The 24985-nt window shown below is 41.3% G+C and overlaps 1 protein-coding gene across 1 annotated transcript; it reads right to left on the minus strand.

Annotated features, from left to right (window-relative positions):
* Positions 1 to 8025: 8025 nt before the first annotated feature.
* On the minus strand, positions 8026 to 23355 carry LOC142411874 (uncharacterized protein C12orf50 homolog). The gene is made up of 9 exons (XM_075506843.1): positions 23226 to 23355; positions 21040 to 21189; positions 18512 to 18676; positions 17098 to 17175; positions 16894 to 17007; positions 15113 to 15235; positions 14744 to 14947; positions 12457 to 12548; positions 8026 to 8094 (listed from the first exon to the last, which is right to left on the minus strand). The coding sequence occupies exons 1-9, from the start codon at positions 23353 to 23355 to the stop codon at positions 8026 to 8028; spliced, it is 1125 nt and encodes a 374-aa protein (XP_075362958.1).
* Between the last annotated feature and the right edge of the window lie 1630 nt (positions 23356 to 24985).

The raw sequence follows: 24985 nt of genomic DNA on the forward strand, positions 1-24985 counted from the left end.
TGGCCATAAAATAACACCTGTTTGCATCAAATTCACAACATTGTTTTTCCTCCTCCCCTTGACTTGTTCTCCTGCATCTCCTTCACCTCTTAGTACTTTCTTGTACATCTCAACCATGTGCCTATTTTCATTTATTTGTTTATTTTAGACTTTTCCTTCCTTCCTTTTTCAATGTTTTTCTCCCTCCCTATTTAACCAAACACTTACAGTTTCAGAAACTCTGTCAGAGAAGCAAGTCTAATATAATCTAAACATAATCTAAATGGCTTAATAAACCCCTGGGTGCAAACAGGTGACACGCACTAGGTAGGCAGGAGTGGATTTGGGTTGATAATCACAGAGGTCACCCTTAGAATGAGCACCTGCAATGTACTATGCAATAAGGATGCAGAGGGAAGGATGCTCCCATTCTTTACAGACAGGAAGCTAAATAAAAAAGGCAATTCACAGTACTAGGAAAGAAGAGGTACCTCTGGCTTCTGTAATAGGTACAGAAGCTCTGCTGCTTTTCTCACATTTCATGTCTGACCAGCTTCCCATCCAGCTGCTCCTGAGGACTTTCCGTGATGCATTTTCACTGTATCTACCTGGCAGCCCAGGTACCTATTCATGCTTGGGGACTGTATAAAGCAGAAGTTGCCAAAGGGTCAGGTAGTACATAATTTGAGCTATCCAGTGGATTTTTTCCCCCAGGATCAGTCTTCCTCAGCTATTTTGCCTCCAACATCTCCCAGATAACTTCTGTGATTCACGCTTTGTCTCTACCTGGCCCACACCTAGCACTTTGGTTGTCTTGGTTACACTTCGATTAATGTGGCTACCTTGGTTTTTTATTCCAGAAATGAGGCTAAATCTTCATCACGTCTCCCTCCTCACCTGCTGAGTACCTCCATACCCCAGTCCCCAGATCATGCCTCGGAAAGTGACTGTAAACTGCTGAAGCCTTTTATGCTACCTAGAGTTTTCTTTTTATCTAATTTACAGCTCACACTGCAAAGAAAACTCTCTTCGTAAGACCTGGACCAAAACAACTGTCCTCCCTGGTGCCCCCGGGAATGGTGTAGCCGTTCTACATTTGTTTGTAAGTGAAAATCCTGGGGGCAGGTGAGAGGGGAGAAATCAGAGAGCAGAAAAGCACTGTCTCACCTAAGGATAACGGAATTGTCACCTTAGAGGGAAGGCGCCATTTACCCAATCACTCTCACACTTCTGCAGTTAAAGGCCATTCAGCTACAAAAAAACTTATGCAAAATAAGCAACACTTATGCACTCCCCTCCAACACAGCAGAGAGGCTGAGCAGGGTGCTGCCACTTCTCATGCTTCGTTAACAAGCTTACCTGCTAAACTCTGCTAAGCTATACCTCAGCAATCCTGACTGCAGGCCCTGCGTTTGCCAAGGCGCTGTTAATAAATTAATCAGAAGAGTGGAGTTTGCACAGGAGTCAAGAGAAGTTAATTTGATTCCTCCTCATTTTCAATATTGATCATTCCTTGGGAAAGGAAAATAAAACTAAAAATTTGATATTTCTGGAGGCCTGGTTGAGTTTTTAGTGTTAGCAGCTCATAAGACTGGGGGTTTGGGGTCTGTATTTTTAGTGGGTTGACCATTAATATTAGGAGATTATTCAGAGGCAACACTCAGTTATATCATATTTACATCCCTTTGCAAGAGCAATATTTAGTAGGATGTGTAATGCCCCTCCTCTAGAGGAAGAGTTTCTTCTGACACTTGCTTTTAATCACACTTCCAGGACATGATTGAGCCAGCTATGATGAGTAGGCTCTCTCCTGGACAGTACTCCTCCAGGAAGTAATTGAAAGATAAATTGGAAATATAACTTGTGTTGATATTGAGCTATAAATGTATGCAAAAAATCATTCCTACTTCAATGCTTTAGTAGCTGACAAATTTCTTTTGTGAGCAAGCACTGGCAAGAAGAATTGAGCAGGGAACCTGATAGAAGACAGCTGCTTAATCTGCCAGAAAAATGAATCTAGTTTAATCCATGTTATTTGTTTTACAAGCAGCAAACTGTTACGCTGCAAAAGCCCAAGAGGCTACACTGATCTCTCAGCAGTTGCCTACTAGATGTAGAAAATCTTCATCCATGAAATCTGTATCATTTATCCATTTAAAAGTCTTTCCATGCTGACCACTCTAATATTAATTTTTTTTTTGTGTGGCAAAAAAATTTTCCATAGTACCATATTTTGCATTTTTTTTCCCTGTGCTCTTTGTATTTGCCTGTAGGAGACAGCCTGTGTTGTTTGGTTGATGCGCTTAACTCATAGCACAGTTTGTGGACAGGTAGTAGAAAAGCCAATTAAAAGCACATAATAAAAAAATAACAAAAGCCCAAACACTGAGCATTTCCACAGCAGCCAAGAGGTTAGTTTTTCAGAAAGCCTTCAGGTCCCTTAAAAACAGAACATTTAAGCAAAGGCCACAGACAGTTTTAATAGGACTGGGATTAGCAATTTAAATGAAGAAAGTTATCTTGCCATGTCTCGTCCTAAGCCATAGCACTGACCAGTTATGTATCAGATAATTTTTAGGGTATTACTAGGAAATAATTTCTCCGTACATCATACAGTCTGCAGTAAAACCTAGGCTTCTGAGGCACAATTCTTTGAGAAAACTAAGGACAGGTCACCCTCTCCTTACTATTCGCTCCACTGGAAACTTGCAGCTGGAGTGTGTAATTGTGAGAGCAAGGGGGGGTCACACTGATGACAAAGAGGACAGGTCTCTGCGGGGAAGACATTACCTCCCCGCCTCTCCCGGATGGCTACTGGTGCAGTGTGCTCACAGACTCCCAGACCAAATTTCAAGCTGTGTTCCTTCGGGGGAAGCCTGATTGCAGTACCACCGCCTGGCTGCCTCACAGGGCTCAGAAAGAAAAGATAATGATAGACATTGGAAAGAATAATCTGACCTACTAATGCACCTTACAGGGCTCTAAATTACCTGCAACCACAGAGGGTAAAAAAGGACTCAGATACTTCTCTGAACAACTCAATAACAGTCTCTGCTCAATAGACAGCATCGATCAAAAGAGCAAACAGAATGTTAAGATGCAAACTGAGTGATGTTGAAAACGATATTGAAAGCGAACACCATCATATAAATCAATGCAAGAGCTTCCTCTGAACCACTGTTCTGCGCTGATCACTTCATCAAAAAAGGATGTGGCAGAAGGTTTACAGACAGACAACAAAAATGAAGAGAGGCTTGGGGAAACATTGATTATGTGGAGAATGAAATGACTGGGACAGTTTAGCTTTGAGAGGTACTATTTAGGGTGCCATGAATAATACATTCACTAAACGGAACTTAGGGAGAGCTGGGAATTTTATAACCACCTAGTTCCAGTAGAAAATGTGAATTTGTCATAACAGAAGTATTTTGTGGGAATGTATCATTAAAAAAATTATTTCAAAGGAATCACAGCCAAGGTTTCTGCCTGTCAAGAACTTTTCTCCAATTAGAAACATGCCTTATTTTCTCCAAGAAGGCTATCTGGGATCCCAATTTTCTGTGGCAGATTTGTGTCATGGGCCTCCTCAGACGTAGGACAAGTGATTATTTAGGTTCAAAACTCCAGGGCAAAGCGACTCTAGGGACAGCCAAGAATTTGAAACTCAAAATTTCCAGTGCTCTGGGAGCTTTGGATCCAATAGCACTGTGCTTGTAGAAAGGCAGGAAGTCTTAAATCCCCCCAAGTTGAGTCTCTCAAGAATACACGAATATGGCTTGAGTACATATCATCCTTCATTGTTCATTTAGCATATTCCTCATCATAAAGGAAATGAGTAGGCACACACAGACTAGAATCCAAGGTGAACCAAAGGGTTCAGGCACTGTGTCTTTCCCAAGAAGCCTTCTAAGATGACAGTGAATCTGCACCAACAGTCCTCTGAAGCCCAAAGAGCAACTTAGTGGTAGACCTCACAGTTTAGGTCTGCTCCTGTGGCTTAGGTGCTGGTCTGGGAGTGCATGTTATCTGCAGAATCCGAATAGTTCAGGCATTCCCAGTAAGAAAAGGCTTGGATGATCTCATTCATGTTTCCCATTAACACTACCCATAAGAAAAGGGTTGGAGAATGGCTACAGATACCTTGATGATAGCTTTTGCTGTCTTCATTTGCATTTACCTACCTCAAAATTGACAGTTGCTGAGTAGCCAGGTTGGGTGTAATAAGGCTATGCAGGGTGACAGCCGCCATCTTGAACTGTAACTCCTGAAATGCTGTTGAGCAATGCCAAAGTCATGGCGCTAGTTCTTGGCAGAAGGCCTCCATTGTGCCCCTCCCCATCCAAAGGTCTTCCTGCATCCATTGCTGGTCATCCCCTGTCCTCAGGACAATGTTGCTCCACAGGCTGGATGTCACCTCATCCTCCAGACGCAATCTCCAATCAACAAGGGGCAGAGCAACTGCAGAGACTCTGAGGATGTTATTAACCCATCTTCCTGATCTGTGAGGGTTCGGAGCAGGCCATCAAGGTGTCCTCTCAGAGGTACACTGCAGCTGTGTGAGTAAGCCTGTCATTCCCTCACCCTTCACTGGGCCTTTACAGTGGTCAGCAGCGATTCAGGCAGCAGGCACTGCAATGTCGTCTATAAGAAAGCTGGAAATGGATGAGCAGGAACAAAAATCACACTTCATTGAGGGTCATGGTCATAGGGACAGTGATGTGCAATCATCATCTATGTGGGATAGGTGAAAGGACACAGTAGCATATATCCTCTTGAGGCCCACTGTCCTGATGGTAAAGGTTTGCAGGAAAAAATTTCTTTTGGGAGTGCTTGGGAATGCATCTTTTCCCCAGAGCACTCTAATATGCACAATTACAACTTTCTGCCCCAATCTGGGGAACTCCCTACTTTATCCTTAAATCCAATAAATTTTTTACAGTTTCCCAGTTCTCTGACAACAGCCTGTGGAAAGTTGCCCTTGCAGGATTCAGGGGAACACAGGCATAGTGGCTTCATAAAATTCCTAAGAACTGAGATAGCAAACTGCTCTGATTTCACAAAAAGGACAAGGGGGAGGGGGGGAATACACACAGAGACATGACACGACTTGCACAAAATGAAATATTGAATTACAACCTTTTTGAAATGTCAGAATTTTTAACAGAATAAAAATACCGATTGTCTGTCTTCAGTGTAGTTACTTGTTTATAGAAAAAGGGCACATGATTTAATGGAAAGGGAAGTCAAGAAGTTGAAACCTGATTTTAAAAAAGAATACATTTAGTACATCACAAAAAAAAAGCTGTGGAACTCACCGTTCCAATTATATTAGGCAGGAGGAAAATATATTTGGAAAGAAAATAAAAATGGATTACTTCAAGCCGTAAGATCACTACTAAACAAAGAAACTTTCCAATGCATGTACTGCTCATTATTTCCCTGCTTTGGAAATGCCTGCAGTATACCTGAAGCACCCTCTTTTGGTCACTCTTGGAAACGGATTATTGGGATACCTGGCTTGGTAATCTGCCTGAAGAAATCATAGTTTATTATCCTGTAGAGTTTCAATCAGCACAGATATCCTGAGCATGCGGGGACTACAAATTGCAGGCATTGCAACTTGCAGAGTCTAAGAAAAAGGAGGTACAGGTTATGAATTTACAGTACAAGGATGCCACTGAAACAAGCTATGTAACATGGAAAATAGTACTTTTAGCAACAGTAAAATAGTGTACATTTGAAAAAATATATATATAAAAAATCAGGAAACCTTACTTTCATGACATTAGCTCTTTGCTACTGTTTGGCTGGAGAATGGGAATGGGAATTAAGGGATTGGTTTTTCTCTAGAGCAGCTCTGATGAGAGTCATATATCAAATTCTTGAGAGATGAATTATATGATCTGGTAAGCTAAAACCTACTTCCATTATGTACCCTAATAAAAAGTGGTTGCTAGTCTATTAGAGTAGATCTTATGCACTGCTATTCCTTGGCTTTTAAATAACGTTAGTGTGTACCATTCTAGGGATTTTAAAATAATGGCTTTTAAAACAGCTTTTTCCAGCAAACCAAATGTTGGATCAGTCATGCTGAAATAAGGGGAGGAGAGTCTGCTGTGAATCCCTGAGGTGTGTCACTTTAAAATAGTGCAGTGCACTCCAGGGCAAATAAAACAATAGGAAATTAGGAGAGTTCAGCTGCTGCGGCTATTTATTCTACAGCAACTTCAGTTCAAGCCATGCTGATAGTTTTTCAAATGCCTTAAATCAAACAGCAGGTATCTGTGGCCTCAAGGTAAGAAATGTTAAACATCTGCCAGTTTCCAGACTTGAAACATTGCAGCTGCCTTACCTGAAGGAAATTTTACTGTTAGTGTACCAGGCATCTCAGTGCTACTGTCATGTGGCATTTTCACTAAGGAATACATGATTGCCACTTCACAAAACATTGAACAACTCCCTCTCCCAAAGATCCAATTTTAAGTAATTTGCAAAATATTTTGGTTATATTTTTCAATTCCTTATACTGGCCACAAAAATACAGCCACAAACTATTCGGTTTTAGTTCTTTAACAGCCTCGGGACTTCTCTTGACAGCTGGCAGTGACATGAGAAGTCATATCAGTGTCTAGTTCAGCAGTCCATCCATCCAAGCTGTACTGGTACTATTCCTGCTGACATGTGCTTTAGCCTATGAGAAGGACCTAGAGATGTAAACATAATGCAATAAACTGAGTAATCCCCCAAAACAAATATTTCACTTCCGAATGTTAATGGTCAGGTATTTATGAGCACAAGGTATTCAAGACTCCTATCTTCCCTTCACCATCAGGTACTCCCTATGCCAACAGAACAAAGGTTTTGATTGGCACTGGCCAACTGAAGGAGCTGGTACGAGGCATGTTTTATCTAACTTGCAACCGATTGTCAAATTTCCGTGATTTATTGTTCCTCCTACAATTCTCTACTATATTTGCCCAGTTGGCAAATTTTGCTTCAAAAGTTAAAGTCTTGCTGGATTTTACATCCTCATTCATCTCCAAGAGCAATATCAATTTGGCAGGCTGCAATGCATATTGCCATGAAAACCTTGGAAGCCGCTCTGCTGTGATCAGTCAAAATACACTCGAATTTAAGAATATGAATGATTGTGTTGAAGTCAATAGAATTACCATGGGTCATGTCAGAGTATGTTGTGCTTGGTGTATACTCCTCTAGGGCAGCATAATCTTCAAAATCTGCTCTGCAGATTCTCCTGGGGGGCAGAAGGACTTGTGAAGATGTAAGAAGCACATTCTATCCTCACAGTGGAAATTAATAAGCCTTCATCATGCATGAACACCAACAACAAGGATACCAACCTTTGAAGACATTGAGTTTGTCCAGGGGAAGCAAAATGTGTCATAAAACAACCAAAAGTGTCTTTTGTATAGGTGTTCTTTAAACCAAGTAAAGAGTCTTGGATGTTCACCTTACCTTCTCAAAATGTCCTGTAAATTTTAGTACTTAGTTCTGCCTAACTGCCTTTTTCTTAGGAAATAAAAAGAGGAAAGAAGTAGCAGGACTTCCCTTGTATTTTAAGCATAAGAGTTGTACTCTCAGGTGTCTCAAATATTACATACCAAAGTAGCATGTTTCTATCATTATTTTCACCTGTAAAAAAAAACCAGAATGTGAAAAGCAAACACATTTAAAATTATCTAAAAGGTTTCCAGACTGAAAAGGTTAAAGGAGACTCTCAAGAGGTGGAAACACCTCTTTTCAAAGACTGTTTCCCTGAGAAGAAGCTGTGGTGAAGGCTTTCCAGATCAGGGGATAATAGAAATGCCTTTTGGAAAGCACGCAGGATGAGGGAGAAGTAGAGTTAGCTCATCACTTTGTTTTAAAAGACAAAGAAATAGCTATTTAGCGATTTTGAATATAGGTTGTTATGCCTCTCCCCTGAGTTGGCCATTAGGAAGCATAACAAGCCTATTCAGCCCTTTTCTCTTAATTTAAAGCCGTTGCAGAACACTGCAGAGAGGCTTTAGCTCTGGAGAGCTGGAATCAAGCGCACTCTAATGAAGGTTCACTCCTGGGCGTTGTTCGAGCCCATTCCTGTGACTGCACTGACACCTAGTGACGACAGAGACAATCAAATAATTTACAGACTCATTTTTTTTTTAAATAAATATATATATTTAAGCAAAGTATTGTTATACAAGGGAGCTTTTATCAGCAAATGCCTTCATTAGGAGGAAATTATCAAAATCCTTCTTTTTTAAGCAATCTTTACAATTCCCAGGGAAGTTTCGTTCAGTTTTTATTTTACAACAACCAATTTTTTTCTCATTCGGGTGTTGACTTGAGGTGGACTTTGCTACCTTAATTAATAAACAGCTTATTGAAAATATCAGTGCTGCTGAGATGCTGGGAATTAGTGGTTTTAATTTAGACATATAAGTTTGTTCAGCAATGCAGGATCTCAGACTAGAAGCTTTGCAAACTTTTAATAAAATACAGGTGGTACCACTGTTAATCTGTTTACTATCTAATATGATTCACCTATGCTAGATGTCTGATGTGCTTTTAGAAGTACCATCTGGGAAAACATTAGCATATTTTAAAATGTATAAGGTGAAAGCAACAAATAATTTCTTTTCCCTGGTCCTTTCAATTCAGCAGCAGATTATGTATATGCATACATAATACCAGGGCAAGTTCAAGTCTCCTTCAATAGCCCTCTGCCTCTGATCTTTCGCTCGTTATCTCAGGATTTATTTTCAAGTACTGTTAGTTTAAACCAGCGTGGGGGATCTGTCATGCAGCAAGTATGTGGAAACACAGAAACGCAATACTTAGGGCCTCGCTGCATGACATGTTGGATATCCTCAGTTTCCTTTGACTCCTCTTTGGGGCCCTGATGACAGAGACAACCAGGCAGAAGGGGATTAAGTAGCATGACAGCGGATGCATCTGTGATCTGGAAAACACGCACGTCTTTTTATTATTTTAGTAGAACTTAGTGCCTTTGAAGCTGTGCAAGGGAAATCTTAAATACAGGTTTGATCACACAAAGCACTGATCACTTTGGTTCCTCTGATTTCAGTCAAGAGTAGTTAACACCTCACAGAAACTGTTACTATCTCGTTGAGCCATGCACTTATTGTATAATTATGAGGTATTTTTTAGTATCTGTAACTTGCTGGGTTGAGCAAATGATGACTAAGAGAACAGTATTTGTAATTTCTCTATAGAAAGCTCCAGTGAAAGGGGAAGAGATAATGTACTGATGCTGTGGTTCCACAACAATCCAGGATCAGCCAAGTACTGCCATCATGGCCACGACCTTCTCCTCCTGCATTTATTTGTCTTTCCCTGGAGCTGGGCCTGACACTTAGCCCAATCCTCTGCTGGGAATATTGGCATATTAAGATGCTAGAAAACAATTTTCTTTTGGCTTTGGCTTGATGGGTTGGCTTTTCAGGGTGGGGTCATGGGATAAATTGCAGCAGGAGTTGCTAGTTCTTTATGATCCTAGCCAGAAAGATGCTCAGATTCTGTAAAGCATCTCTTAAGATGCTGGGATTTTGAGATCACACTAAAAAGAAAAGCAGGATACTATAGAAAATTATAGGACCCTTCAGATGCTGGAAACCCCAAGTTGTGCAGCATTGAATGGGCCTCCGACCATGGCCCAGCACACCCTGCAGATCCCGTCCATGGAAAAGTTACCTCATTTTGGTCATTTGAGCTCTTACAGGATTTTCCCAAAGAAACCAACTCTATTCTTCATTTCTACTTTAAAACAAAAAGGATGTTCACATGAGAACTTCTTCTCACTGCACTGTTAGGTAAAGGCAACGCCAGGCAGGAGGCCATATATAACTGGACACAGTATCCCTCTGAATTAAGATTTTAAATTGACTCAGGCAGAAAACATATAAAATGTTGCCACAAGGCATCATGTGCTACAATTTGAAACTCCAATGTCTAATTAGAGGGGGGGAAACATTTTCAATACACTTAGTCCTTGATTTTAAAAAGATGTTTCTTGTCTGTTTTTGTGGTGGTTTAGCCCCAGCCGGCAGCTAAGCACCACGCAGCCGCTCGCTCACTCCCCCTCGGTGGGATGGGGGAGAGAATCAGAAGAGCAAAAGTAAGACAACTTGAGGGTTGAGATAAAAACAGTTTAATAGGTAAAGCAAAAGCCGCGCACGCAAGCAAAGCAAAGCAAGGAATTAATTCACTACTTCCCATGGTCAGGCAGGTGTTCAGCCATCTCCAGGAAAGCAGGGCTCCATCACGCGTAGCGGTTACTTGGGAAGACAAACGCCATCACTCCAAATGTCCCCCCTTCCTTCTTCTTCCCCAGCTTTATATACTGAGCATGATGTCATGTGGTATGGAATAGCCCTTTGGTCAGTTTGGATCAACTCTCCTGGCTGTGTCCCCTCCCAGCGTCTTCTGCACCTGGCAGAGCACGGGAAGCTGAAAAGTCCTTGACTAGTACAGCAACAACTAAAACATCTCTGTGTTATCAACACTGTCTTCAGCACAAATCCAAAACATAGCCCCATACCAGCCACTATAAAGAAAATTAACTCTGTCTCAGCTGAAACCAGGACAGTTTTGTACGTTTTGTAACTCTCAGCTAAACCAGATACTCTAGATTTTTCTATTCTTCTCTCAGATAAGGGAAGTGATGCCTAACTGCATACATGTTTTAATCAGTACAGTGGTTTTTAAGTTTAAATTATTAAAAATCAAATTTCTGAATAGAATAAAAATCACACCATTACCACCCAAGGTTTAAGCAAGATATTCTCAATAAAGCAGGATAGAGAAATGTATGACTATATTTCTCATACAACGATAGAATCATTTCAGCTAGAAGGCACTCCGGAAGGTATCTGATCCATCCTCATGTTCTAAACAGTCACAATGAAGAAAAGCCTCCAAGGAAGCAAAACGCTTTTATATTCCCAATTACGGGTGCCACCAAGACAATTACTGGATCCCCGTGTTACAGAAAGAAGTTTGAAGGGCTCTCCTCCAAAACTGCTGATGTCCTAAGAATGACCAAAGGTCAGGTAAACGAAAAAATGGAAAAACATCTGAGACAAAGATATGAAGCCACATACACGTAACAATTAAGTATGAGGTTTGTTTCTTCAAAAAGCAATATTAAAGTATCCTTCTTATCAGTCTTCCTCTCAGTCTTTAACCAATCTTTATTATACTTTACTTTAAAATGTGTGTAAAAAATATTTCAGTTAATTCTGAGAGTTTTGCTGTGAAGTTCACTTAGTTCATAACACAGTTCTGCTACACTGCTAAAATGGCAAAAACTCAAGATCAAACTCAGAATAAGTCCCCATACATCTGGCAAACAGCTGAAACACCTAACAATCTGGCTTTCACACCAAAACAGCTGCTTTCTAGAATGCATTATTATTGCTGTTTACATTAAAAGTCCCTTGAAACTGCTAAGTAAAACTAATAGTATTTATTCATATTAGGAATTAGGCCTTAAAACATCTGTCAAATAAAATAGTGGAAGACTCTGCTTAGGGATTTTTTTCCTCTTCATGGACAGCTTTTACTAGCAGTCTTGTGGTGTAGAGCCATAGTCTGTAAAAATCATTTCAACTATCAAATTTTCATAACACATTAAACTTAGTGAATATGTGACCATACTAGAGCATACTTTATAAATTTTTAATCAGTTTTGAAATGCTACAGTGTAATTCCTACATCTTATTTTCAGAATTTGCAATTTTATCCTCTTTGGTTTTTCCAGTTGACAATTTCCTTCTTTCAATTTAGATTTTTCTTGTCAATTGAAGTACTCGCTTCATCAATTTCTCCTGTCTACATATCTTTCTCCTTCTCTATTCAATTCCATGTCTTCTTGGCTCTGCTGTCAAAATAGATGTACAAAACACTTTATGCATAATTTATTAGATTAAAATATATGCTCTTTCAGAAACATTTTAAGACTTAAACTTGTAACACAAGATAGAGGTTCTAATCTCTGCTTTCAACTCTTACGAAGTTGGACTTTGGCTGCTCATTGTTCCACTATTGCAGATGCTTCCCGAGCAATCAAAGAGAGAGACAAATAGATCACACTCATACAGCCTCTACTGTGCTTTGTCCAGTGCTACAAGCCAAAACCCACTTCTTGTAGCTCCTCGCTTTAAAGGCAGGTACCTATTTTGCTTTCGTACCAGGAAGATTGTGGAAAATTAGAAATCACAGGTTAGTTCTACAGGCAAAATTAGATGTCTGCAAACAAACGAAACTATGCTCCGCTCGGAGCATAAAAACAAACAAACAAAACTATGCTCCACTTCGGACTACTCAGCATTGCTTAGAATCTTGCGGGGTTTGGTTGGGGAAGTTTTAAGAGCAATTGTACATTTTCTAGGTGGGGAGAGACATGGCACTTTTGCTCAAAAGACTGAACTGTCACAATTTCTATCAAGCAGTTACCTGACTGGTTGTTTTAAACTTGGAAAAGGTTTTTGCACGTGGATATCTGTTCCTCCAAGTTGGTGCGTTGTAAGATCCTGAAGTGTATTTGCCTATAGAAAAAACATACACATTGTTTCTTAATTTCAGCTACAATTTTACCAAAGGCGCTCTTAGCCCAATCTGGGAATTAAATATTACATTAGCTGAAGTATCCATTAATGCATCGGGTGGATCACACCTCACCTCTGAAATACAAGCTAGTCTTAAACACCGACTTTCTCTCTAGGACTTCAAAGATCATTTGTAATCTTGCAGCGTTTCCACCAGGCTCACAGGATCTTCCAGATGAGGTAATTCTGCTACGGACATCCTTGACTTGACCAAAGTGACTGTTCCTGTGTTGCAAATCTTCCCAAAGGCATCACTTGCTTTTAGATTAAATGAATCCCTAATCCAGTCTCCTTTTTCATCTCTGCTTGCGAAAGCAGATGAAGCGGATGCAAGGCAAGACGATGTTTTTGTGCTAGGCAGTTGATTTTGCATCAGAGTATGCTGCCTAACGACTAACCATTTTCTGTAAAATTTGGTTAAAAGTTAATATTATTAATACTCTGGTTTTCTGTTAAGTCCAGCTTAATTCCATTAATTCCAGTTAGTAATTGCACAAGACCCCTACAATTTTCAGTTTATACCCAACGTGTAAGGATTACCATAGTTTTCCATTTGGGTCCCAAATCTTCTGTTTGTGTCAAGCTGATTCTTTTGTCTGGAGCATTTCCCACCACGTGGCTCAGGTACTGCTGCAAAGAAAGGTAGCAAAAATGGTAATGGTTGTTCTTATGACAAGAATGCTGATCACCTTTTACTGAAATGCTCTATCCTTTTTGAACCTGGAAATTTGGTAAGAGGTATTCTTCACATTAAGAATGTTCTCCCTGTAATGTCCATACCCGTCTGCCCACATTGAATCAAAGCAAACGTTCAAAGAAAACAGAAAAACCCCACAACTACTCGTCCCTGAGACGAAGCAGGGATGTTGGGATTCATTTCGCTTAACTTTATTCAACTGAAAGTAGGGGTTGCTCTGTCTGCAGGAGGTTCCTTTTATTGGCAATTAAGACAGGGAGGCACCTCAAGATGGAGATTCGGCCCAGCTTAAGAGCGATGACTGAAACTTGCAAGATGACATCACTTTCTTAACTTATGATTATTTCAATTATTTACTACTACATTTCCTGATGAAGTGACAGATGAAAAACCACAATTATCCAGAGTAACCATGGAAACAGAAAGTAGAGAGGCAAATAAAACCCAAATTACATACTAGATTGTGTGAAGCTATATTAACAAGTTAAAAATAAAGGCAAAGGTGTAAAATTACGGTTACATCTCAAACAGACTGCGAAAAAGAAAGATACAAGACTCAGAATCCCACCTGTAGGCTCTTCTCAAGTTTTTGAAATAGTACATCCTATCAAAAGGACAGTAGAGTATTTCAAAGATGGAAAAAAGATGAAGGAAAATGTAATCCTGCATCAACGGCAGGAAAAATGATTTCAGTCCTCTGTCCAACATAAATAATGTGAAAAAAATAATAATAGAAATCCCCCAAATTTACACTATATTTAAATCGAGAACAGAAGTTTGAATAAGAGCCAAGCCCTTGTTTATTCAAGATGAAAAATACTTGTAAATAGGGAAAATAATCGGAAATCCATCATAATCAAAACTCCAGAGAAATCCTAGTTCTGGAAACATACCATCAAAAGCAAGGTCAGTCTTTTGTCCCCTGCTGGGAAGAAAAAACTTGAACAAGAAACGTTTCTTGAAAGGAAGCTGAAATTCTGCCACAAAACTACTTCTAATACTATTACAATGAATAGTTAAGGTAAAATGGGAAGTTAAAGCTGGATTATTCTCAGGTTTATTAAATATTTCAAAAGAATAAATCACATACAAGATGCTGTAAAAACTGGGGATCGGTACATTGGTGGACATCAGCACATCATTGCATTCATCCCTCTTTGTTGGCAGAGAAATGGAGCCCTGCTATGAAGGTGGCTCAATTACTGTTCATGAATATTCTGTCTGACTAATTGTAGAGCTTCAGAAAGCTTTACATTTCTGTCTGTGGATACTGCTGCAATCTACGTGTGAAAATTATGCTGGGTCAAACTTACTCTTACCCATATAAAGGCATAAATAACTTAATATTCACCTGCTGGGACAAAAATCGAAGGCAGCACAATACAGACAGGCATATTTGCGGCATTGTAAGAATCCTCCATTTTAAGCTGGAACCCACCTGCAGATCCATTGAGCTTTGGTTCTTGAGTGGCGGTGACAGTACGGTAGACGACATATGCTGATCTTCGAGGTTCTGAAGAACTGAAATAAGTCTTTCTTCCAGTTTCTCTCACATAAGGAATGGAGGAAGCTGTTTCATCATCCTTACTTTCACCCCTTTGTTGGTAACTTTGTTTTACTTTGGGGTCTGAAGTGTGGATTCCTAAAAATGAAAAAAACAAGGAAAAATGTTGTGCTACTACTCAAAATTTGACAGTGCAGGAGACTGGAGGCTGGAAGACAAGATTAAGCCCAATCCAAATATATTCAGTTATTTTATTTATCGCGTGGCGTTCAGCAATGAGAAGCTGATGCTAAAGTATATTACCTCCATTTGCAAAGGATCTACAATCTCCTCTGGGAATACTCTCTGTCGGTGCTCTCAATCCCGAACTCCCTCCTTCTCTTTTTGTATTGTTGATTTTTGTAGGAATAATTGTATTACCATCACCTGGAAAGGCAACAGAAAGTAAGTTGTAGCTGCTTGTGTGGAAGCACAGGGAATGGCACTGCCATTCTCTTCCTCCCACCTCTATGAGCTAGCGATTAGTTTAGTGCAATTTCCTTTACCCTCTCCTTTTATGTTCTTCTTTCTCTGTTGTTAGTTTTTTGGATCCTGTCTCGTGTAACTGAGGTATGCCTCTCAGGCTCTCCAAGAAAATACCATCATACGCAGGTTAAGGAAGACTATGGCCCCAAAGTAAAGAACAGCTACAAATTACCTGCTCGACCTTTAGCTTCTCACTTTTCATGACTGATGTTTATGACTCCTACCTGACTGAATTTATGGTATTTTCAAGATGCATGTCCTCATAGTACCTAAAGCCTCAGAGAACTCACTTGAAGAAATGCTTTGGGGAAACATCTCTAGCCTTTTCTCTGAATTTATCTAATTCTAAATAAAGACATATATTAAAAACTCTGTTCATATATTTTTTACTGATTTCCTTGTCTATAGTTTAATCCATCGAAAACATTTTAAATGTAGAAATGAGATGAAAATTATTTCGCCAAATGCAACTGAACAATTGAGGTTGGCATAAGCGTCGGTCAAAAAAGCATGACTTCACATGTCTGTAGTCTTGGCAATGGAGACAATTTTTCCATTCCCATTTTTTTATTAGCACATCATCCTACTCAAATCTGTTTTACATAAAACAGTATCATCAAGAATTTATCCCTGAAATTTACACAAAACAAACAATAATATTCTTTTTCATTAAAAGTAGCAGGTCATACTTCTGCCCAGCAATTTTTCATGACTCATCTCCTGATTCCTCTGGTGGGTTGTTACAGTAAGGACATAACTCTCGCCTAAAATGGAATGATATATTACTTGCTCAGTATAAAATCTACAACAGATTTTTTTTGGTCATGCCACTTGGTCAAGAATGAAGGAGACACATAATAAGGGAGGTAAATACTTATGAATTTGTATTCCTTTGACCTTAATTATGTTGGATAAAGGCCAGTATTCAAAAAAAACACGGAACTCTCTTCTTCTTACCTGTTATAAGAGACTTACAAGGGGTATTTACTTCATCTAAATTTAGTTATATGAAAGTTTGATGTATCGTGACATTTTGTCACCTAGACACCCAAGACAGCCAGCAGAGAGCGTGGAGCACCTCCGGGAAAGGGACTCGGCTCACCTTTCTTTGGCACTACCTTATGATGCAGTAAATAGCCCCCTGAGAGTGCCTGTCTCTCTCCATTTGCAACAGAGAGCCTAGGTGAGAAATTTAAACTACATTCCTAAGCTGAGGATGGTTAAAATTAGAGTACATAAATCTTGATGGTGAAGACAAATGACATGAAAGACCTATGTTGTGTATCTCAGGAAAGTACATGTAGGGTTAATAGCTCATTTCTACCTTTTCCATCTACAGTCGATGCAGGTAGTCACCACGTGTGTGACACTACATATCTATATCTACCTACCTCTGGGGAAAAATTAATGAAGTATTTTTATGCTCTTTCTCATATGCTCTCTTTTATTGTCACTAAATTAAACAAGCGGGGAGGAGGGGCACACTATGCAATAGTTTCTCCCTGTAACAGTAATTTTAAAAGCAGTAAGCATTGTCCAAGAAGATGACGAGTACTTGCCTTTCTGCAAGTCTCGCTCGGTAGCTTCCAAAGGTAGTAGCTCATTGTTCCGAGGTGAAGACACAGTTTTTGTCGACCGGTGTTCGTGAGGGTACTGAATCCCGTAATACTCTCCTAAACATACCCCAACAGGGAAAAAAAACCCCAAGTTTACTATATTGGCAGCATTGCTGTTTAGGAAAGAGTGACTCATTTCATATTTACCAGATTTATAGCATATTTCCTTTATTGCTCTTTCCTCTTCAATTTCTGCAGCAGTCTTAGGCACCCAATCAGAAACGTCTGCAGGAAATAATTTTTAAAAGATTACTAGGTATCTATACAAACACCTTCAACAATTCTTAATAATCAATATCATGGTGGGTTTTATTTCGGTCACGGGCTTTTTTTTTTCTGAGTGCAACCTCTGCTTCTGGACAGAAAAATGATTCCTTAATATGAGGTATTTCCAAGAGCAATGGAATTGCAGTTCCAACACATGTTTAAGAAGCTAACGTGTGTTGATTTAAAAGGACTCAAAAAGATATTCAGTACCCATTTTCAAAATAATCCATCTTTCACACTCAAGAGGAAATCTTGTGATTAAACATGTCTCCAGGGAGTGCTTGTCACAAAACTTCTGCCCACAGTTACTCTCCGTAATGCCTGCTGGCAGAGCTGGTGATGTGAGTGCTTCTGATGAGTCTCAGTTAAGGCTACTAAGATCAGCAAAGCCCTGCTTTTTAGATTGTTTGAATTCATGTGGCTTACTCAGACAGAAACTGAGTTAGGAAGCACTAACAGGCAGCCCTGCCAGCCAACCTGAAGGGCAGGGGGAAGGTGAAAAGTGGCTTGGGGCTGCCTGAGAACTAGCACAGTAATTTGTGGAGTGCACGCATGAGAGTAGGTTATTCTCTCACTTTCACTCTCTGGGAATGTGCAATTCAGTCCTTCCCTATGAAGCTCTCATCTCTAAGTGAGATACAGTCAATGGTTTAACTACATTTGAAAAGCTAATATATATATATGTGTATATATAAAAATATATACACATACACATTCATTTGAACTAGTGAAGAGTTTTGTATGGATTCTCTTTGCCCGATTAAGGATTACTTTCTGTCATAAAAGGAGGCTGCCTACAGAGTTTAGGAAATCAGTCAAACAAATGATTTAAGTTGAAGTCACACAACTGTCTTTTGTAACCAAACCTGTGACTTCACCTTCAGTGATGAGTGTGTCCAGCCCCTGTTCAAAAGTGTGTTGCCCAGAAAAGAACTACCTCCTAAACTTGTAATTTCATCCCCAAATTCTCAGACATTTGGAAGAGTATTTGATGGCCACCTGAAGCGTGGATCACGTTTTCAACTCTCTTTTGTGAAAAAGAGGTGTGTGAATTATACCACTATTGAAATAGACAGCTAGGCATTTCACAGGACTTACAAAATGTTGCCTCACTCACATCTGGTGAGTACCAGTACCAAGAGCTTGGGGATTAGCTGGAAACGATGTTAAAAACCTGACAACAACTCTTCTCTAAACATGTGAGGGTTATTATCATAACTCAATTGTGAAGTACATTGTGAGGGTCAAAAAACCCCATTCTACTTCCTCGTAAAAGAAAGAAAAAACTGTTTACAGTTCTCTTCCTCTTCATCGTCCTCTTCATCGTCCTCTTCGTCGTTGAGGTTTATAATCAGTGGAGGGTGAATTGGTAGTAGAATATTCTCTTGCTTTCTGAGTGATTCTTGACGACGGGCTGGCTGCAGAATCCCTTCTTGGACACCCTGTTGCAATGGGGCATCTGCAGAAGAGAACATTACATTTATTTTATTGGGAGGGAACTAGAAGGTCAAATCCAGGTGCAGACCAGCAGGTAGAGTTTTGAAATGATGATCAGACTGAAGGAATCATTCAGTAGACACATTGTGCCTTTTAGGCAAAATCTTCTGCGGAGGTTGGCAAAAGAGCATCTTCCAGCTACAGAAAGCATGAAACAACAGGTAGATACTTACAACACAGGGAAACGTGTGCTTAGTAATACCCGGGCTGAAGGGAGTCAATGAGTTTAGGACCCCAGGAGTGAAAATAGTTTAAACATGCTGAAGAATAGGCAGGCCTATATCGCTCCCCATGGCATCAATGTTGAAGGATTTAGCAGTGCTAAGCACAGGATTACCCATTCTGAGCTTGTGGGCATTTTTTCCTATCAAAATTTTCTGAATCACAACTCTCTTTACAAAGCACAAAATGTAGATTTTGAGAAAGAATATGAAGTTCATGAAAATAATTGACACTTAATCAGAAGAAGAAGATCAGGAAAGCTACTCTTTTCCTTAGCAGTTTATATCTACCCATCATCTTTGCAGCAAAACTATTTCACTACTGGGATAGCATTTTCTGAGAGCCAGGAAATGCAATGGGCTGAAAATAAAAGTGACGAAAAATGGTGAGCCTATTGGTATAGTTCAAGCTGACCAAGCTGCAACTAGAGATACAATCAGGATTCTGTGCATGATATGAAAAATAGCGACGCTGGATATGTTATGCAGTTTTAAAGGAGGAAGATCAAGCGTGGGCATTTTCTTTTATGCCAGTTGTTGTTATTCTTGTGCATCTCTTGCTTGCCTCTGAGCAGCACGTGTATCATACTAAACCCAGTGTAGTAACACTCCTGTGGATCCGATTTGTTGTCTCTCATGCAAGAGAAAGTAAGCTACAGCACTTGAACTTGATAGAGCCTTTTTCAATGTCCAGAACAGGGTATTATGAGCTCCGGGGAGTCTAAGCCAAATGAAACTTCAATTACTTTAACAAGATTTCTACGTATTGACGTGAATAAATGCAGTTTTAACGCTTGCAGTGTTGTTGTGGAGCACACGGCCTTTCAACTGATCCATACTGCAGTCAAAAGAAAAAGGGTTGGGTCCATTTTCTCCTTCTGATCGTTGGACGCTGCTCTTACACAGGATGCCCTTGTCCATAGTGCCTCTTGGGCATCGTCTCTGACTCGCACCACACCCAGCAGCGTGCCGACGTGGTGTTTACGACAGCACTAGCTGTCCCGGGCCGGTGCTGTGAATGTGGGAACTGCACTAAAAGCAGTATGGACACTCCTAGAAACAGCACTCAAGTTCTTGCCTTGGTCCTCTGGGGTTAGTTAGGCTCAACACGCCCAGATATGACAGGCTGCCTTTTCCTAGGGGAATTCCAGGAACACAAGGTGTTTGCTTCTGACTAGAGGTCTTTCTGGCCTTCTCTTACGACACCTGTCCACAGCTCTGGAGATAAGGCCCAGGAACACCTAGATCTTAGTCCACTTGCTCACGCATCTATGTCAAGTCATGCTGACTTGCTCTCACTCCTGCTTCCCCCCCATTTCTGACATCTGTCTTGGTTCCCTGCCCTGGACTCTTACCCTGTTCCGGGTTCCAGCTGTCTACCAGGCCTCCTGGTAGACAAGAGCTCCCCTTAGAAAGGACTGAGGAAAAAAACCCAAATTGTAACGGTGGCTTTTTCCAGAAGTACTCTGATTTGCAGCTATTGTACTGCCTTACACACTGTTACTGGACTTCAGTGGCCTGCATCCAATGTTCAAGCCTGACAAATGTATTCAGAACCATGAACTGGAAATACATCTGCACACACAGCCCTGTAATCTCATGTTATCTGCACAAGGGGTGTCTCATCCATGTAACATGCTGTGCTCTGTCAACAGGTATTGCTACTACTGGCCCTGCCAACCTCCTCCCCCCACCACACACGCTACTCGTCATTTCTCTTAAATGATTGCCTGCCTGCTAACCATTTTCACTCCTAGAGAGACTGAATCGAGCAAATACCCAAGTAAAGCAACATTTTTACTCCACGGATCTTAGCAACCTAAATTGCCAATTGTGACCGCATCTTTCACGTCACTGATAATTAGGAAGATCTCTAACACGACAGCTAAAAAAACTCACGTGGCTACCCTATTCAAACGCCAATACAATTCCTTGCTTTGCCTTGAGCTTGCTGGGACAGCAGATCATACCTGACTGATTTCCCACGGTACATTTCTTCACCTTAATATATATCACGTAAGCACCGGAAGGAAACACTGGAAGGACATTTTTGTGTATTTACTTACTCTAATGAAGAAATTGTTGATAAAATATTTTTACTCACTGTTACTAGGTGGCAAAAACAGTCCATTTATATTACGAGGTTTGCTATGACGGAAGGCACAACTCATCCTCACACAGCCTGAGGGTTGTGTTTCCCACAAACAGGAGACGTTGCGGTACTTTTGCTGCAGGAGAAAACAGTTTTCAGATACTGTAAATATAACCATAAAAATGGAGTAAATGGATTAGTACATGGTGTACTGCTGTGAACATGTGACTAAGATTGTGGGGGACCACGATCTGCTATTTTAGAGCAGTGAAAGTTATCTTTAAAGTTATCTGAAGCTCCAGACACCTCCAAAGTGATCTCGAGTCAGGTGAATAGAGCTTTCATGATGTCAAACTGTTCCTGGATAAGAATATAAGTAAAGCAGTCTACTTACTGTACTGCAGGCTCTTCATGGGATGCTGGGAAGAAAAAACATCTATTAGTCACTTAATTGACAGGGGCCTGAGTTTCCCTTCCTGCACAATGGGATAATCGGGTCAATCTCAAATGAAATCTGCTGCACAAGTGCACATCTTGCACTAGTGCTCTCTTACTATTAAAGGACATGGGCCTATGGGAAAAGAAGGACTGAGAAACAGAACCCAGAAAGATTCCCAACAAAAACTGGAAAACTAAAACTTTGGGAATCGATGTTCTGAGACTACTGTCATTACACTGCTCACACCATCTCCCAGATGCTTTTATAGATAACAAACAAAAGCCTAATGGGAAAAAAAGAATAGCTACCTGGATTTGTTGAATTATTTGTTTAGTTATTGCTGCTTCACTCATACATATTATCACAGCGCTGCTCTCCCTCTATTGATCGATAAGTCGCCAGCTAAAAAGTCTGCACGATATTGCAGAGAGAGCACTTTCACAACGAGAGTCACTTTGTTAGTCACACTTGAAATCATTTTTCTGTACCTCTGCCTTATTAAAGTTTAGGGATTTTAGCATCCTCTCGGATTATGCAATTCCCTTATCCTTATAACCGGAGGTATCTTCCTGAAGCACATGACAAACTCCTACTTCCAAAGAGGCAAGTGCTCATGACCATTATCCTGAACACAGAAACTCAGGTTTATGTCCGGGATATGAACTACATGCCAGCTGAGAGCTGTAAATGCTAGGCTGCCGGTTATTTCTTAACAAGTTTCTGTGTAATTGTTTAAAGGCAAACAAAGTCAGTCTTGAAACTATTGGAATATTGGAAGGTAACTTTCGCCCAGTTCCAGACATTGACAGCTGGGTCTAGGAGCAGCATCTCCAAAACACGCCACTTTTGGACTGTCGTCAGTACAACTGGGCCATCCACTGAGACACACTGGGGTCTGGAGCAAAAGCCCATCTCCCAGGCATTAACGCCTAAATCCCCGATGCTGGAACGGATGCAGCAACGACGAGCCCTACACACACCCCTGGATTTTCACCAGGTGGAATATAAAGATTTCTTTCAAGGACAAAACCATTCTGAAGCACTTGGTTTTAAATAACTGATTGTGCAGAAACTCAGGAACCCCCTGTAAACTGAAATGATAAACATGGCCGATTTATTCAGAATCAATATAATGTTGATTCAATAAGGAAGTGATGAGTGGTCTTTATGCACAGTTTTCAACTTGGGTGTTCCTTGAGTACCTGAGCCCAGTTCACAGGAGAAATTCTCCATCCTTTAGATGACCATTAGCTCTTCTCACCACTTCTGAAAATCAGATAGTTGCTCTCCAGATGCGGCCATGACCCAGACAGAGCGACAGATCAACTGCTAACTTTACATAATAAACCTCCCTTTCAACACAGATATCTCAAGAAAATCAAGGATACCAACCACGCTCAAATCTACAGCATTTACCTGTGCGTAGGGGGAAGAACAATGGAAATAGTGGTCACTCCCTGCTGTGGCCATTGTCACCTCTTGTGCTTCTCCTCCACTCTCTTAATACCGGCAGAATATACATGAAAACAGTAAAGCTGTCAACAGTCAGGCAAACCCTAATCTTATCCTAAAACCAGTAGTGTTCTTTCAAAAATGAGACCTTCACAACCTTAGCTCTCCTGCTTTTCCTAAAGAAAACTCCAAGGAATGGCGAAATAAATTTGAACGAAGGCGATGTTACCTTCTCTGTGTTGCTTGAACTGATGAAAGCAGTTGCCAGCCGGTATAGAATGTTACAGTTGCCACATTCCACAGTTGCCAATGGCTCCTCCAGCTCGTGACATCAGCATGATGGTGCTATGTAACCTGTCCAGCTTGAACATCTTCCTTTCTCTCCATTGCTTCAGAGGAAAGTACGGAAAATCGGACCGTTTCAAAGAGTCTCCCATTGCGGTGTTTCTTGAACGTCAAGTGGAACAAACCCATTTGGCAGGGCTTAAATAATACCCAGCTTCTTGCCGTAGGAGCTGTGGTCTTAGAAAGCAATCTTTGATACCACAAAGACAAACCTTATCCTTGACTCTTTTTGACCAAAAGCCTTGTGCCCAAGGTTTTTCTTACTGCGCCTCTTTCTTTGGGTGGCGAACTTGCTGCTTCCCATTAGTACAGTTAGCTGTTAACTGCCTACATTGTTGGGGTTCATTGCTTTTTCTTGCTTCCATGATGTCCACTGCCACAGCTCAAGCAGAACGAACAGCCTACGCTGGTGTCCCTAATTAACACCTCTGTTCTCAGGCAGGTCCCAGGCTGCCTCTGAACAAAAAATGTCTAGGGGGGCACATGAAGTTTCAGTCCTGGAAAATGGTAAGCCATGCTGTGATCCGCAGGACATGGGGTCAAATGTACAACACTGAGTGACATCAGTAACTTGGAGATGGACACTTCAGAGGACGGTTACATCAGAGCCCAGGAACTGAGGAGGAAAACATAACAGGAAGCGCAGAAAGGGAAAGGAGCCGTGACCTCAAAGGAGAAGGATGCCATCGCTTGAAGAGTAATAAGGCTCCAGATGGAGCCAAAGAGAAGGGAGGTAGACACAAGGCAGAATTCAACAACAAGGACTAGTGGATCATAGCATCACCAGAAGTGCATGTGGCTGGTGGTTCCCTGGCAAAAAAAAAAACAAACCAAACCAAACCAAAAACAAACCACCACCACTGGACTGGAGGGACTAATCACCAGAGCACACCTGTACTGTACGCCATTGGTCTGCCAGTGGGAAGGGCGGCAGATGTGTAAATGAAAAGCAGGTGCCAGTGACTCCATGGGCACAAATGCTACAAGGCTGGCTCAGTGGTGGATGCACCCAAGCCGGGGGAGAAGTACGCAGTCACTTCAGGAAAAATTCAGGAAAGCAGAGGAGGGCCAGGAATAACGAACTGTCAGTGGGCAGGAGCAGCCAGAGGAAGAAACTGTCAACACCGCCAAGAGCTCTCCAAAGAGGGGCTCTTTGTAGCGATATAGCCGTGCCTAAAGGAGGCACAGAAGAAGGTACGGTCAGAAGAATGAATTCTGTATTGGGTTTGCGTGGCAAGGTTTGGATAGCAGGGGGGCTACAGGGGTGGCTTCTGTCAGAAGCTGCTGGAAGCTTCCCCCATGTTGGACAGAGCCAATGCCAGCCGGCTCCAAGACGGAGCAGGCTCCTGGTGGGACCTGTGGACCCATGGAGAGAGGAGCCCACGCTGGAGCAGCTTTGCTGGCAGGACTTGTGACCCCCCACGCTGGAGCAGTCTGTTCCTGAAGGACTGTACCCCATGGAAAGGACCTACACTGGAGCAGTCTGTTCCTGAAGGACTGCTGCCCCTGGGAAGGACCCACGTTGGAGCAGTTGGTGGAGGACTGTCTCCCGTGGGAGGGACCCCACGCTGGAGCAGGGGAAGAGCGTGAGGAGGAAGGAGCTGCAGAGACAACGTGTGATGAACTGACCACAACCCCCATTCCCCGTCCCCCTGCGCCTCTCGGGGGCAGGAGGTAGAGGAAAACCAGGAGCGAAGTTGAGCCCGGGAAGAAGGGAGGGCT

Source organism: Mycteria americana, chromosome 1, assembly GCF_035582795.1.
Source record: "Mycteria americana isolate JAX WOST 10 ecotype Jacksonville Zoo and Gardens chromosome 1, USCA_MyAme_1.0, whole genome shotgun sequence".
In the NCBI taxonomy this organism is placed as follows: domain Eukaryota; kingdom Metazoa; phylum Chordata; class Aves; order Ciconiiformes; family Ciconiidae; genus Mycteria; species Mycteria americana.

Bases quoted from the DNA above. Each gene is read 5' to 3' on its own strand.
- LOC142411874 (XM_075506843.1), bottom strand. From the start codon at position 23,355: ATGGGAGACTCTTTGAAACGGTCCGATTTTCCGTACTTTCCTCTGAAG. The intron at 17,176-18,511 runs GTAAACAGTTTT...TATTTCCTGCAG, and splicing joins CGATGAAGAGGAAGAGAACT to ACGTTTCTGATTGGGTGCCT. The intron at 15,236-16,893 runs GCAAGTACTCGT...TTGCCTTTCCAG, and splicing joins CGAGCGAGACTTGCAGAAAG to GTGATGGTAATACAATTATT.